Below are 15,656 nucleotides of genomic sequence, written 5' to 3' on the forward strand. Positions count from 1 at the left end.
GTGTGATGTGCATGTGTGTCAGTCACAAGTCTCCCACAGCACAAAAGCCAGTGAGCTGTGCTGAAGTTGACTGCCTCGACAACCAAGGCAGGCATCATGAGCCTGTGCCCCTCGTGTGTGTGGCATAAACCCCTTAGGAGCAGAATATGGTCTCTCAGGCCCTTTCCAGATCCTCTTTCAGGAGAAATCTTTTTGTTTTGCCACCTTCATGTCAGCTTGACCCAGACTGTTGCTTCTACAGTGTCTGAGTAACAGCCTCTTTGCTGCTCCTGATGCAGTAAGAATCATACTCCTTGGAAACCTCCCTCTGTCCCCTGGGGCTGTGAGGTGCCAGGTGTCACTGGAGTGGCAGGTGGGGCTCCTGAGGAATCTGTACGTGCTATAGTGGGAGCCTAGGGTGTGTAGGAGAGCCCAAGACTTCATGGCTGGGGCAGCATATCCCTTTCCAAATGTCTGCTGAGGGAAACGGTGGCATCTGACCTTGTCATGCACCAACACACACATGGATAGTATCAACTTGTTGCAAGAAAACTGAAATCTTGTGCTGGTGGTGGTGCCCCTTTCTGCTCTGCAAGTAAATTATTCAGTAAAACAACTTGCATTTGAGCATTTGTTCCATGTATTTTCCCATTTTCCTTACATTCCTACAAACTTGAGCACTTACACTGGGTTCTCTGCTCTTAGAAGCAAGAGCTATTTCACTGCTACCTGCTGAAGCCTGCTTGCATTTTCTAGCACTCTGGAGAAGGCAGTTACCTAAGTGCCTCCTTTGTACCTCAAGTGTTGTTTGCTGGGGAGGGCATCTGCTATGCCAGGTGAGGACAGCTGTTCTGTGTAAGTGGCCTTAAATCTGGATTTTCCCTGTGCTTTATTTTTCTTCTTTGCCTGATGGAACTTTGCTGCTCTGGCCGCAAGGCTTGCAAAGCTTTTCCCTTGCTCAGGGGCCATTTGGATGAAGACCCCTGCACTGTGCTGTGGTGTGGTGAGCTCTGGAGGGAGCCACAGCAAGCCATGGGTTGCTGAGGCAGTGCCATGCTCACTGGGTACTGTGGATGGCCCTTCCCCATGTGCCAAGCTGCAGCTGGAGTCACAACTCTGCTGGGGACACGGACATTGCTGCCTGCTGATCCCTGTTGCCCAGGCAGGGTCTCCAGGCTCTCCTTCACTTCTCCCCGTTCAGCAGCCACTCCTGAGCCCTCTCAAGGGCTGTGTCCCCAGAGCTCTCCTCTCTGGGGGTGGGACAGACATTTCCTTCAGGCACGGGCAAAGGCCACAGGCCTCCCCCGCCCCCCTGCCATGTCCTCAGGCACTTGGACCCAGCTGCAGGTGCCCCCCAAGTCTCCTGCCTGCAGCTGGGTTCCCTGTCCCTGACACCATGGTGACATGCAGAACCCTCCTCAGCTTTGTGGGACCTCCAGCCGTCCTGCTGTGCTTGGGGACCATCCCCAGCAGTGTTCAGGACGCTCCACAGCAGGCAAGGAGCTGGCTGGACAGGTTAGGAGGCACACATCCATCTTTCCTTGGCTCTCCCACCCCATGCCCCCAGTCAATATGTCTCTCTCCGATGAGAAAGTTAATAAATTTAGCTCTAGATTAAAAGTATCGATCATTTCATTTGTAAGCGATAAATAACCGGGGGGGGAGCACTGGGCGGCCCACAGGGTAGGGGCTGTTGGCTCCGGCTGCAGCAGCCGTGCACCCCACTGGGGCCAGGAGCCCTCATATGCATTCTGCCCGGATGCTGGCATTGATTTGCTATTAGTCTCCACGCACCACCCAGTAGCACATCATTCCCGAAGCCGCTATTAATGGCCTTTTGATAAATAATCACTTGTAAGTCAATAAATTTTTATTAAACAGTGTGGCGCTTTGATTTATGAAAATCCGACGGGGTTTGTCTGGGAGAAAAGGGATGCAGAATTGAAACGGAGCTGCTATCCATCTGCCTGCCAGGCCGGCCTGCCTGTGCTCGCGCCCCCGGCGCCGCTGGCTCCCGGCTCTGCCCACGCAGCCTGAGGCTGCCTGGCACCAGGCACAGGGTGGGCAGAGCTGCTGCTCACTGCTGACTACTCCTGTCAAGACCCCAGCACTAATGGGGCACCCACTCTGCTGCAGCAGCAAGTGGCCAATGGGAATGTGGGAGCCACAGTGGGCAGCATGGGGAGGAGAAGGGGTTGGTCCTGGCTACTGGGCTGGGGCCCTGCATGGATCAGCACTGTTTGGGGTCCTGTCTCAATGTGGGGATGCACGGGGCAGCCAGGCTGCAGCAGCCATTTGTCACTCTCCCTGGCTCCAGCAGGCCCTTTGCCACCTGCTTTATTTGTCTCCCAGCCCTGACGTGGCATCAGACAGGTGTTAAACTACTTAATCACTTTAAAATTGTTTTAATTTTCTGTTTTGTATTGATCTCCACAGCACCAATTAATCAGCTCACTGGACCAGGCAGTTAGTACATTAAAAATTGTCAGCCAAGCTGGGCAGCTTAGAAAATGTTAAAAAAATATCCCACCAGCAGCCCCTCACTTCTCCCACCATGTGGAACCTGCTCCTGCTGAGCACTGGCTCTATCCACAGACAGTGATGTGTCTCTTCCAGCCCTGCCACCAGCCCCATGCACCACGCTCCCATGAGACCTGGCATCCAACATCCTTGCAAAGGGTCCATTAGCTCTGTCCTGGCCCAGCATCTGTCCCATGGAGGCAGTGGAGGGGCTGCATGGCTGAGGGGGGAGCATTACAAGCCCCCCCTCACTGCGGGGGCTGGACAGGGACTCACACAGGGACTGTAGTCCCCTAACCCCTAGAAAAAGGGCACTGAGCAGTCAGGGCTCCTTGCAAAGTGCCCACAGCCCAGTGAGAGACTGAAGAGGGCTTTAAGCCAAGTGTGGGCCTTGGCAGGTTGTACAGCGATGATCTGCAGACCCACACAAGGCTGGTGCTCAGGGCCACTGAAAAGTCCCAGTGGTTCAGGAGCTTCAGCTGTCCCAGGCATGGACTTGGCCACCAGCCTGTTGCAGGTACTGCCTGCAGCCTCAGGGAAGGGCATCCCTTCCCCAGCCCCATTCCAACCCCTTCTGTGCCTGTGCCACGCTGCTAATCAGTGCCTGATGGGCCGGCAGCACCTTATCTCCTATTGATTTCCTTCCAAGACACAGCCCACGTGTTTGCTTACACCTGGCTGGCACTTAGTTGGCTCTTGGCTGGACAACTGCCAAGCTTGCCTGGCCCCCAGTGCTGGGCTTGTGCCTGGAGTGCCTTTGGCATCCTAAGCAGGTAAGGACAGCTGGCATGCCATTGGTGAGCCATAGGGAGCCAGAGCAGGGGTGTACAGCCCCATGTGCACACACACGTCTGTATGTGCAGCCCCCATTGCACAGGGGTGCAGCACAGCGCAGGGGGGGACCCAACAGGTTGGCAGGCAAACACACTGGGGCTATTGATGCCACATCAATCCTGCAGCCCCGACAGGTGAATGGGCTCTCACTCACACTGTTAAGATAAATGATATTTATTTGCTGCTAAGAGCTTCCAATAAGAGGCCCCAATGAGTGACTTTTGAACCAGCAGCTCTTGCTGCTGCTACACGCCCAAACCAGAGAAAACCCTGGGAAAATCTCCAGGGCTCACCTGCTTCTGTGGGCACTTCCTACCCCACACACAAGCACCACAGCATGGCCCCTTCCCCTGCCTGGCATGCAGGCCCTGCCCCGTACACATCCTATCCCCAACCCTTCTCTGGCCCAGCCTCACAAGGCCACCCTGGACCGCATGCCCGCAAAACAAGTGCTGGGACTTGACTGGGACCTTTATTTCATCAACGCCTGTAACACGGCTGCACCTGACACTACCCACGTGTGCTGCTCCCAGCCCTGCAAGCCATGCTCCCCATCCAGCTTTCAGCCACCCCATCCCAACAGCCAGGCACCTGCTGGTGAGGGGAGTCACCCCCTGGCAGGATGCAGGTGGCCAGGCCAGTCACCCCCCAGCCCAGAGGGGCAGGCTATGCTGGTGCTCAGCCGCTGTGCGTGCCCAAGCCCAGCATTGAGAAGGCCGCACGGTGCTTCCTCAGCAGCAGTCGGATCTTCTCGTCGTCTGAGTCTGGGTCCAGGGGCTTGTTGTACTCATCGTCCTCGGTCTCAGAGGTCACCCGGTCTCCGCCAGAGCCCCCCGCCCGCTGCGAGGATGAGGAGGGCTCCAGGGCACTCTTCTTCCTCCATTTGGTCCGTCGGTTCTGGAACCAGACCTGTTGCCCCATGGGCCCAGCTCAGTTAGCAGCCATCACGCTGCGCAACCCATGCCACACAGGGACCAATACTCACCTTCACCTGAGACTCAGTCATACCAAGAGAATAGGCCAGCCGTGCTCTTTCCGGACCTGCCAGGTACTTGGTCTGCTCAAAAGTCTTCTCCAGAGCAAAGATCTGGTGTCCTGTGAAGGTTGGGCGCGTGTGCTTCTTCTTATGGATGCTGTCAGCCAAGTGAGCAGGGGCTACAGGAGAGGAAGAGAGAAGTGGGTGAGCTCTTGGCAGCCCACGACTCTGGACACCTCTCCCCTTGTCCACACTCACCAGCCCTCAGTGACCAAAGAGTCCCTCCACACCTGCTCCCCTCCAAATTAAAACTGTATTCCTGCTTCAGGGCTTCAGCCCCATCCCAGGAGGGCTGAGCTGCCCACTGTGCGGGTCCCACAGAGGCAGCGCTGGGCTATGCCCCTCCTGATCAAGGACAGTGCTAAGTGGTTGTGGTGAGAGGGTAAGGGTCGCTATCAACAGTGCTTCACCCCAGAGCCATGAAGCACCCACGCCCCACACCTTGCAGGATGCGTGACAGAAGACAGGCATGGCTGATTATTGGCTAGTAGCTGTGCCAGGAGCAGATGGCCGAACTGCCTAACCCAATCTGCTCCAAAATCATCACCGGCAAAGGGGTGAAGGGGACCAGAGCAGCAGGTTCTGAGCAGCTGCACCCAGCCTCCCGGGGCTTCCCCCGGGACAGTGGATGCACCCATCCCACCCACCCTCTGGAGCAGTGGCAACATGCTCTGCAATTCCCCTGCCAGCTCTCTACCAGGAAGGCAGTGCAGCCAGCCCAGGGCTGGCCATCCTGCCTGTCTCTGCCCTGAGCTAAAACAGTGACTGACCCCCAGTGAGGCTGTCTGAGCAACCGGGATGTCTTGTAAGTCAGAAGGCTCTGCCTGTCCTTGCCAGCTGTGGCTCCCTGGGGGCAAAGAATTAGTATTCGTCATTAAAGCTGCCCGTGCCCTTGAGCCAAAAGTTCTGCGACCGTTTGAGGTCCAGCAGGTCTGGCGCTGGGGCCTTTCCCGTTGTCCTGGGGCAGCCTGCTGGCCAACCAGCTGTGCCTCGTGCAGGGCAATGGAGAATACACAGCCTGCCCCGTGCCTTTGCCCTAGTGTCGATGTGTCAGGGCTCTGCAAGTTGCCCATCAGCTGCTGCACCCAACCACCCACCGCCCAGCCGCTCCGGGCCCGCTGTACTTACGGCCGCCGCACTGCCGGCCGCCCCGCCACTCCGGGGCCGCCTCCGCCCAGCAGCTCCGTCCCCGCGGCAGGTACTCGCCACCAGCCTTGGGGAGGGCGCCCACCTGGGGCCCGTAATAGACGCCCGGGGAGCTCAGTCCGTTAAATCCGCCCGCGTGGGGGTAGCCAGGGAGGAGACTGCTGTTCGGTGTCGCCGCGGGCCGGCCGAGGATGTCGGAGATTCCGTGGGGGGTGCCAGCAGCCAGCTGGGCACCCAGTCCGGGGGGTCCCAGCTTGTAGAAGGAGCTCTGCACTGAGTACTGGCAAACAGGCGCCTTAGCCTCGGGGAAAGGGCCCAGCGAGGGGCCGTTGAGCAGAAAGGTGCCTGGCAGGTTGGCATCCATGGCTCTAGCACCGAGGCGGCCCTCAGAGCCCGGACCCCCGGAGGCGCGATGGCTGGCCCATTACCACAGCCCTGGGGGCTCCAGGGCCCCAGAGTCCGCCGTGGGCGCCTGGCCGGCACCGGGATCCTGGCGGGGGCCGGGGCCGCGGGCAGCCTGGGAAGCGCCCCGGGACCCCGCACGGGCTCCGGCCCCGGACCCTCAACTTGGGCTCGGGCAGCGCCAACATTTCTCTGATAAAGACGAGGCCGATTAGAATAACGCGCACCCATTGGCCGGGGCGCTGCGGGCGGCGCGCCCATTGGCCGGGCCTCGACGGCCGCGGCCGCCATTGGCTGCGCCTCAGGGGCAGCGCGCCATTGGCCCGGCCCAGACAAATTGCGCTTTGAACAGCGGCGGCGGCGGCAGGAGGGACGGGACGGGACGGGACGGGACGGGACGGGACGGGACGGGACGGGACGGGACAGGATAGGATAGGATAGGATAGGATAGGATAGGATAGGATAGGATAGGATAGGATAGGATAGGATAGGATAGGATAGGATAGGATAGGATACAGGGCTGGAGCGCGGGGAGCGCGGACGCTGGACAGCGCCGGTCGGACCGGTGCTCTCGGCGGGGCCTCTCGAGCGGAGACTCAGTAGCGCCGCTGCCCCCGGCACAGCCGCCGCAGTGCTGGGGGTACCAGTGGCACCGACTGCATGGCCGCTTCCCCGCTCGCCCACCCTGGGAGAGGCCGCCGCAGCCCCTCGGGGGTGCGCACGTTCCAGCTCCCTTCAACTTCCCCACGAAAGGCAGAGCACAAGCAGCCGCCACTCCCACGGCCGCCCCCACCCTCCTGGCAATAGGGTACGGGCAGAGGGGACCTACCCCCGGGGTCTCCCATCTTCCCCACCTTTGGAAAAGCAGAGATGAGACACTGTTTGTGTTGATTTATTTATTAATTCGTAGTCTGATAGCTGGTGTACAGGGAAATGATCTATACATCAGGACCTAAGACAGGGAGATCCAAAAGGCTTGTTTCCATAACAATTAAAAAAAGAAAATAAAAGTAATTTTTTAAAACTTCTAAAAAGCTTCTAGTGTGCAGACTGCAGCATTCTCTAGGCTCAATGTTGGGTGCAGCCTCCCCCTACCAGCCCTACAAGCAATCTGAGCGCAAAGCAATGTCACTGCAGGTGCCTGGCACAGTTGCAGCACAGCACATTCCCTATGGCATACACAAGGCCAAAGCACTGGACCCACACACAACTCTAAGGTGATGCTACGGAGTCAGCTGTTGCAGTGGGTCTAAGGAGGTTATTGTACGCAGCAAGGGTGATGGACGGAGAGTCTGTGCCTATATGGCTCAACTTTGGGGTGGGGAAGGGACTGCGTTGCTCTCCAAGGCTAAGCTGGGTCAGTTGCTTCGCTGCAGCGAGGCTTATTCTTGGCCGCAGGGCAGGCAGGAGCTCTCCCAGCAAATGCATGCCCACTGAAAGGCAGGGTTGCCCTGCCAAGGCCACCATCCCATGGCCTGAAGCTGGAGGTGCGCTTGTTCTGCACCTGGCCACAGAGAATAAACTCAGACTCTGCAAAGCAGGTCCATGGCCACTTCCAGGAGAAAGAGCAGGGGGTCCCCACATCACTGTGCTACAAAGGCCAGGTCCCCACATCAGTCAGGTAAAGGACAGGATCAGGGACGTTAGACCAAGTGCCACTACCTGCACCCTGCGCTCCTGGGGTCAAGTATTACCACAGGTTCAATCTACTCCCTGACTCTGAGCTGCCTGGGCAGCTCTGCCCAGTGCTGCTCTCCTGCTAGAGCAGCCAGTCTGAGGTGGCCCCAGGGCTCAGGCTGCTGCCACAGCACATTCCACCTGGAGAAAATGCAGCCACCGGGGCAGCAGCCCCCATGTCTCTGGGATTGGTCCCGGGAGGGTCAGTACCCAGGGCTATAACCTCCCTTGCAGGGAGGCCAGGGTCCCTGCAAAGCCCTTGCCTGGGGTGCATATTGCACGGCTGTTGGCTATTGCTAGCTCCCGGCTCATCTCCTGAGCAGATATTGTGCTGAGTAGAGCTAGGCACAACCCCACGTGTGGCACAAGCACTCCCTGCTCTCTCTCACTGCACATCCTCCCTGGGCCCCGAGCACCTCAACGCAGGCCTACAGCTTCAACCCAGCTGGAGCCAACGCAAACTGGGGCTGGACCATGGGCAGACCCATGGGACTGCACCTCTAGGCCCCGCCTCTTCAGGCCAGGAAGGGGCCAGGCTCAGGCAGAGGGGCACAGGACAGGGGCAGGCTGCTGCCCTCTCACTCCTACAGCCTTCCTGCTCCATTCACCAGAGCTGCTCACATATTCCAAAGGCTTTGCCCATCCTGCAGCCTGAAGAGGTATTTGAGAGCAGAGCTGTTAGTGCTTTGTACATACTGCTAGAGTGTCCCTAGGGGTTTGCATAGTATTTATTGGTTCATATACACAAGGCTGATTGCTGTACAGTTTACACTTTCAACATAAGCAACGAGCTCAGTGCTCAGCCCAGAGCTCTGCCCTGGCGGGAGACTTTGCATGTGCTGGGGAGAGGAAGGGCAGCCCTGCACCAGTCCCTCTGCCCAGGGCAGCTGTGCTCCCTGCAGCCTCCCTTTGCACCCTCTGGCCACTGCTGCCCTCCCCAAAACCCAACACTCACAGGGAGGGATGAAAAGCAAGTCCAGCAGAGGCAGCACAGGCATTTGTGGGGGGGTCAAGCACCTCTCCTTCCGTGGTGAGCAGTACCATGCTGTCCCAGCTTTCCTCTTGCAGCTGGAGCACAGACGTGGAGATGCATCTATGCACGCGATCACACAGAGGTGGAATCTCTTTCCCTCTCATCTTCTTCTACTCCAGCTCTTGCCTCCCAAAGGAGCTGAGAGCATGCCCCTGGTGCGTGGTGCTGTCTCTGGGCTCCTGGCAGCAGCGGGGCAGGGACGGAGGCCCCTCGTCAGTTTTAAGTACTGTAGCTCATGCGTCTTGCAGTCAGTCAGTCATGCGGATAGGACGGTAAGTATGTCTCATACAGAAATCATGCCATTAGCCTATAGAAACATGTACAGCCAGCCCTGCTCCCCTCCACTCTCTGCTCTCCTCTCCTCTCTTCTCAGGTATGTGTCAGAACGTGTGTGAAGTTCAGTGGTTTGGTGTTGAGGTGTGATCCTGGAGAGACACAGAGAGACACAGGAATGGGGTTACCACGCATTCATGGTGGCACATCCAGGATAAATGGTGGGGCAGCCAGGTACACGGCTGGGAAGTCCCTTCTGTACACTGTGCTTGCCCCACATGCACCCATTCTGCCAAGCAACCGCACAACAAGTTTTGGGGGGTGTTACAGAGACAGTGACAGAACCACCACTAAGTGGCCTGCCTGGAGCTAGGAGCAATGACATTGATGGTATTGATGGCGCTGCCCCATCTGCAGAGAGCAGCGAGCAGGGGCTGAGCTGCACCAACAGCCATGTGGCACTGGGAAGGAGCTGGGAGGGCTGCTCTAGGTTCTGGGATGGAGGAGGCCAGCCTTGAGCCCTGTGCCTCAGCTAGGGTGACTGACTGCACCCGACTCTCCCAGCAGTGAGGAAGACCTTCCGCAGTGCACACCCTGGACCACTCTCACACAATGGAAAACTGCAAAAGCAAAGCAACAGGAGCGGTGCCCCAGAGAGAGGCAGAGCCAGGGACTGTCTGGGGAGTGGGGCAGGCAGAGGGGGACAGAGTCTGCACAAACATGTGCCCACGAGCATAAGCCTCTTGACTTTCGCACACCCACAGAGAGCTCACTAATAGAGTGGAGAGAAGGGAGAGGGAGGACAGAGCGAGCCATGCATGTACAGCAGAAGCCAGAGGACCAACTGCCTGTGTTTGGCGGCCTCCTACCAGGCTCAGGCAGTGCCGGGCAGCTGGGGAGCACACATGCAACACCTTCCCCCAGTGCTGCATTGTCAGCCCAGCAGTGAGTGTGCAGAGAAAAATGATGCAGCTGGGCTCAAGTGTGCCGTGCCAAGCACCCTGCCTTCAACCTGGTCTAGTCCCACTCCACAGGGAAGGCAGGGGGACCAGGGAATGCACAAGATTCAAGTGGTGATTCTGAGCTCAATGGGGATCAGTGGAAAAAATGTCCTAGGTCAAAGGCAGGTGCTCTGTCATCAGCCCCTACAAGTGTCATGTTCCTGCATCCGCCACTCCTGCATCCCTACTGCCCCGACATCCCCCAGCAGCACTCTGCCAAGGCCTGCCTCATCCTGGCTTCAGTAGACCTCACTGCTATGCTCTCCATGGCTAGCAGAGGCAGCAGCTGCATCTCCCAGAACAGTGCTGTAAGCAGAGGAAGTAGATCATGGCCCCACAGAACCCTTTATCTGACCCACAGCTCTGCCAGTGCCCAGCTGCACCCCTTGGGAAGGGGACACCAAGGCACCAGCTCCACAAGGCTGCACAGTTAGTGCTCATGCATGAAGGGGGTGGTTCTGCTCAGATCCCACGCAAATGCAACTTTGTCCCTGGAGTGGCTTTGGACAAAGACCATCCCTCTGTCTGTAGCCCAGCATAACCAGGAGTAATAACTCTGTGGCCCTGTCACTGGGGATCATCACCCTGAGCACCCAGGATGCTGTCACTGCAGTAGCAACCCTTGGCACAGTGGCTGCAGTAGGGTGCTGTACACACAGCTGGCTGGAGCATCGCTGCAGACCAGGGCACCCTGTCCTCACAGCACCCAGGAGCAGGTTATCAGCAGGGGCACACTGCTGCCCACCCTCAGTCTTTTGCTGCAGCACAGCAAACCCTCTCTGCAGGCCAAGAGCTCGGCACAGCCCCGCCACACGTTCCCCAGGAGAATATGCATGACCAGCAGCTCAGTGCAGGCAGCAGCATGGGGAGCCAGGACAGAAGGAAGAGCAAAGGTAGGGTTACCTCAAAAGAGGCCATTTGAGGGGTCACTGCTTCCCCCTTTTCAGGCTGGCTCGTTTCACTATCTGAGCCCCCATCCTGCCCCCAGAGACCTCTGGTTTCGGGACACGCACTCGCACCTCCTCCTGAGGAAGCCGCAGGGGCAGGAAGCAGGACCACCCAGGTGAACAGACAGACACAGAGAAGAGGACAGGAGAGGGAAAGGCAGAGTCAGTTGGCAGGCAGAAAACACCAAGCAAGACTGGTGCAGTGGGCAAGATTTGCCCCTGGAAGTCTTAGAGGGGAAACAGGAGAGGAGAGCAGGGCGGAAGAAAGGACAGAGGGTGACACAGTCCCAGAGCCTGAAAGTCCTGCAGAAGTCCTTTGAGTCCTGGGTGCTGGCCCAGGCAGGCTGCCTACAAGGCAGGGCTATGATCCACACTGTACCTTGGCGCCCAGACCATCCCGGTGCAAGATGGAGTATTTCATGAAGTGATCGTCCTCAGCCTCCAGGTCTTGGGGCTCCTGTAGGGAGCCCTCCAGAATCAGCTCCTCCTGTTCCTGCCTGTCACCCATGTCACCAGGGCCCAGCTGACGCACCACCTTCCGGATAATCTGTGGAGACCCACGCAGCTGGGCGTCACAGCCAGCCCTAGGGCACCATGACTCCCTCCTCACCCAGTCTGGTCCTAAACTGCACGTGGTGTGCAGCCTCCATCCCATGAGCTGGAGAAGTGCCGTGACTGTAACCGAAGACAGTGGGACGAAAAGGCTCTACATGGGCCCCTGGGCTACAGGGAGGAGCTGGGTGGAGGGGAGAAGAGAAAGGCTGCAGCATGCCCTTGCCCATATCTTGCCCCTGATCACTCACCTTCTTGGTGATGATATTGCCTTGATCATCTGTGAACTGCTCCTCAGTCACCTGCTCTCCAGGGAGATGAAGGGCTTCATTCCCCTGCAGGAACAGGAGGGAGATCAGGGCATTTGAGGGCGGTGGGGTGAGTTGTTTTGTAGGTAGAACAGTACACCTGACATGCACCCCACAGCCTCCGTCTCCCACCCTGCCCTGACCCTTCACTGCTTTCCTCTGCATCTGCCCTGGGGCTGGTCCCTCGGCTCCCCCGCTCGTTACCTTCACGAGGACGCGCCGGCGGACGACTCTGGCGGAGAGAGCCTCCTCGTCATCCGCCAGCCCCTGGCTCTCCCCGAGCTCCTTGTCCAGCTCACGATGGGCGTGTTTGAGCAGGAAGCGGACAGAGCCCCTGACGATGTGCATGACGTTCTGGCAGCTGACCAGGAAGAAGGCCAGAAGCACCAGAGCGATCAGCAGCTGGGCCAGGAAAGCCCACATCCTGCCTCCGCACGCACAGCTGCGCGTGTGCCCGCGGGTCTGAGCCCGCTGTCAGAACTCAGCCATGCTGCCCGGCTGGATCGGGCCCTGCGGGTCTGCAGCCTGCCCACGCAGTGCCCCGGCTCTGCGGGAGCTGCTGTAACCTTAGCTGCCGCAGCTCTGCTGGCTGTGGGCGGCGAGAAGGGAGCGGGCAGGTGGGGCGTTCTTTGCAGTCACAGCTTCTCTCAAAGTCATGTGGCCAGGACAGATCTGTCCCTCTTCTCTGTCAGCTTGCCCAACAGCCTGTCCTCCTGACTACGGTGGGAGGGCAGCGTGCAGTCCTCTGTCACAGGACGAAGGCCTGGGCAAAAGCCAGGGCTTTGGGGTGCCATTGGAATCACTAGTGACTCAGGTAACGCACATGGCAGAGCTGAGCAGCCACCTCCAAGCGTGGCCGTGCTGCCGGGATGGCTGTGCGTGCTCGGGCTGGGGAAAGGTGCTTGCCCTCACCTTGTACCTGCTGGCCCTGTGTGACCATGGCATCAAGCCCACCACCCAGCCTGGCCCCTAGACCAGCTCTATTTCTGGCTCCAGCAGGCTGTTGGGCTGGCAGCCAGGGCAGATACTCAATAAGGAAGAAGTCTGGGAGGGTGACTGGGTTATAAATGGAGAGCAAGAGCTCAGGTATCAAGCACAGCAGGCTATTCTGGGCTGAGAGGCACCCCCAGGGGCAGGAAGTGTGCCAGAAGACTTGAAGAGGTAGCACCTGGTCTGCCTGACTGGCCTTGCAGCAGACTCCAGAAAAGGCTGTCCATAGGGTCACCACTTCCTGCAGGGCTGAGTCCCCTGCTCCTACCCTCACCTGCCCAAAGAAGCGGCTGTCGGCCTTCTCCTGCCAGCCGCCTGCGGGGTGCTGAGGCTGCCAGTCGCTGTCCTCTGTAGAGCTGATCCTCATCAGCTCCATGGCTGGCATCAGGACCTGCTCTTGCTCCTGGCCCTGTGCCCCGGAGGCTGTGGTGTGCGTTGGGAGCAGCCTTCGGGTGACTCCCTCCTGCCAGGAGCCCGGTGTCAGGTCCTGTAGGCAGGAGATAAAGGAGCCTTCTGCATTCCAGTCCCTCAGCCTGGGCACCGGAGAGGGACAGGGATAGGGAGAGAGAGACAGAGAGAGAGAGGCAGTCAGCTTTGCATGGAGTGCTGCACCCTGAGCACCAGCCGAGCTCCGGCAGGCACACCGGCGCAGCCTGCACCCCACAGGCGCCGGCTCCACTCCCCAGCTCACGGCACTGCTGGGCACCCGGCAGAAGCAGCACAAAACACAGATGCACAAAAGGCACAGGCCAACTCCATGCCATGCTCCTTGCCCATCCCACAGCCTCACGGCTTGGCTGCCAGGATCTGAGGCAAGAGCATGCTGTGCTCTAATGGTCTAGTGTGGTCTAGCTCTAATGTGGTCTAATGCTGTGGAGCATTGCTGGGCGCCGCCAGGGCCCTAATGGGTCCAGTGCCACTGGGAATGTGGAAGGAGGCAGCCCAAGTTAGGGTTAGCTCTGGTAAGTACGACCTACATGCAGGGCCTGGCTGACTGGGGTTCCTCCCAGGTGGTCTGCAAGGAGCCCTCCAGAGCATTGCCAGAAAGGCCCAACCATTGTTCTGTGTACTGCAGATGCCTGGGCTCCAGAGCTGGAGACCAGCAGAGAAGCAAGCAAAGCAGGGAGATTATTGCAGCTGGCCCAGCACAGGGCAGTAGCTGGCAAAGCAGTTGTGCTCCCCTACCACGGTCACCCTGGTGCCCCAGGCGGCAGTACCTGTCTGCACTCTTCTCCACAGCATGGCTAAAGGTAGGTGATGTCATGATCCTGGCTTGCACCTTCTGCTGAACTGAAACAAAAGAGACTTCACTCTCCGGGTCCTGCTCCCCAGTCCCTGGTTGATGATCACCAGATGGCATCTTCCCCTCTGGCCTCTGCCCCTCCTCCTGCTCTAGAAGGTCAATCAGGCCATTCATGGCATCTGAGTCCACTGTGTCATCCTCAACCAGGTCCATAGAGCCCATGTGGTCTGGGCCATGAGCATCTGCTAGAAGTTGCCCTGGGAACCGGCCTTCGCTTGTGGCATCGGAGTCCTCAGCCTTGCTGCACTCCAGAGAGGAGTCCTCAGCAGTCACCAGCGAGGGGGTGAGCCCCGAGGACCACACCTGCATGTCGGACATCTCCATCAGGGCATCCTGCTCAGTGGCAGCCATGGGGATAGCATCCATGATGGCCACCTCATTCCAGTACTGGTCGGCACGCAGCGGGGATGGCAGTGTGTAATGCAGGGAGGCAGGGGACAGCAGCTCGTCCTGCAGTGAAGCGTAACCTATATGGGCAGACAGAGGCATCATCTCCAGCAGCCATCTCACGCACGCACAAGCACAGTAGGGCGAAAGGGAAACAGCCTCTGGAAGGATGACTGCCCCAAGGACAGCAATGGTCATGCCACAGCCCCCTGTGGCCAGGCTGAGCAGGGCTGTGCTCACAGCAGCGGCTGCTTTCACATGGTCCCTGCAAATGCTGCCATGCCTCCCTTCAAGTCCTGGTTTGGGCAGGTCCTGCGGCTGCCTCCTCCCTGTGAGGAGGATTGGCCTGGTGTTCACACAATGTTCCATCCACTCTGCAGGACACAGTGCCCTCTTTGCTACCTCGCTCCATCAGACCCCTGGTCCCTGCCCACAGCCCCCATCCAGTTGGCAGTTAGCCTGGAGTTCAAGTAGCCAAGTCTGGCAGGCACCAACTCTCAAAGCCAAACACTCTCCACAGCACAGAGGAGCAGGCTGGAAGTACCATGAGCAGAGAAGGATGGCCCCAGTACACACCATGCAACCCCAGGCTCTACAGGAGGCCTTACAACCCTGTTGGTGTCTCCAGGGCTGCAAGCCTTCGTTATGTCTCATCACCCAGGGCCATGTGCACAGCTCAGGCACATCCGTATGAACTACAACCAAGCCAGGCACTCCCACCCATGCAGGTGGCTTTGCTCAGCCTTCTTCAGCTCTGAGCCATTTTTTCACCCCTGGAGTTCAGCAGTGAACCTCTTCTGCTCCCCTGGCAGCCAGGGAATGCCAGCCACAGCCAAGGCACAGGGTACAGCTGGGACCCTTGGCACAGAAAGGGCACCGATGGGCAGGTGCCTGGCCAGAGGCATGCAGTGCAGTGCCAGCGAGAGAAGGAGTGTGGGACTGTGCAGGAGGAGAAGGCCTGGGATGGCTGCCTGCAAGCATGACAGCTGTAAGAGGGGCAGTCCCTGATGACATGCAGTCACTGGAGCAGGATGCAGCTCCCGGAGGGCTTAGCTGAGGTGGAGACAGTGGAGACAGGCAGTGGAAGAAGATGAGAGGAGAGGCCAGGATGAGCTCAGAGGAGAAAGGTGAAAAGAAGTGACCCACAGGAGTGCCCGCACCTGGCAGCACTAGGTGGCATGTTTGAGAAAACAGAACAAGAGACAGAGAGGGAGAGAGCGATGAGCCAGTGCTGCAGGGGCAGAGCCACAGTGCAGGGCTGTAGCAGC

At 58.7% G+C, this 15,656-nt stretch overlaps 2 protein-coding genes across 12 annotated transcripts in view; both read right to left on the reverse strand.

Moving 5' to 3' along the window:
- Positions 1-62: 62 nt before the first annotated feature.
- On the reverse strand, positions 63-6,069 carry NKX6-3 (NK6 homeobox 3). The gene is made up of 3 exons (XM_069035675.1): positions 5,498-6,069; positions 4,319-4,488; positions 63-4,242 (listed from the first exon to the last, which is right to left on the reverse strand). Exons 1-3 carry the CDS (start codon positions 5,877-5,879, stop codon positions 4,012-4,014), a joined length of 783 nt encoding a protein of 260 aa, XP_068891776.1. The 5' UTR covers positions 5,880-6,069; the 3' UTR covers positions 63-4,011.
- Positions 6,070-6,798: 729 nt separating this feature from the next.
- ANK1 (ankyrin 1) overlaps positions 6,799-15,656 on the reverse strand; it is a 37,814-nt gene continuing 28,956 nt past the window's right edge. For 6 of the 11 annotated variants that reach the window (XM_069035349.1, XM_069035343.1, XM_069035344.1 and 3 more), the window contains 6 exons: positions 13,916-14,468; positions 12,973-13,231; positions 11,652-11,735; positions 11,228-11,395; positions 10,805-10,926; positions 6,799-9,052 (listed from right to left, as the gene is read on the reverse strand). In XM_069035349.1, coding sequence (XP_068891450.1) covers positions 10,828-10,926; positions 11,228-11,395; positions 11,652-11,735; positions 12,973-13,231; positions 13,916-14,468 — 1,163 coding nt within the window. In that variant the 3' untranslated portion in view covers positions 6,799-9,052; positions 10,805-10,827. The other 5 variants (XM_069035345.1, XM_069035352.1, XM_069035348.1 and 2 more) reach the window with 5 other exon arrangements.

The sequence above is a fragment of the Aphelocoma coerulescens genome, chromosome 22 (assembly GCF_041296385.1).
Source record: "Aphelocoma coerulescens isolate FSJ_1873_10779 chromosome 22, UR_Acoe_1.0, whole genome shotgun sequence".
In the NCBI taxonomy this organism is placed as follows: domain Eukaryota; kingdom Metazoa; phylum Chordata; class Aves; order Passeriformes; family Corvidae; genus Aphelocoma; species Aphelocoma coerulescens.

Excerpts from the sequence above, each read along its gene's own strand:
- NKX6-3 (XM_069035675.1), bottom strand. The coding sequence starts at position 5,879 with ATGGATGCCAACCTGCCAGGCACCTTTCTGCTCAACGGCCCCTCGCTG. Across the intron at positions 4,489-5,497 it reads CGGCCGGCAGTGCGGCGGCC|CCCCTGCTCACTTGGCTGAC; the intron begins GTAAGTACAGCG and ends CCTCTCCTGTAG. Across the intron at positions 4,243-4,318 it reads TGACTGAGTCTCAGGTGAAG|GTCTGGTTCCAGAACCGACG; the intron begins GTGAGTATTGGT and ends ATGGGGCAACAG.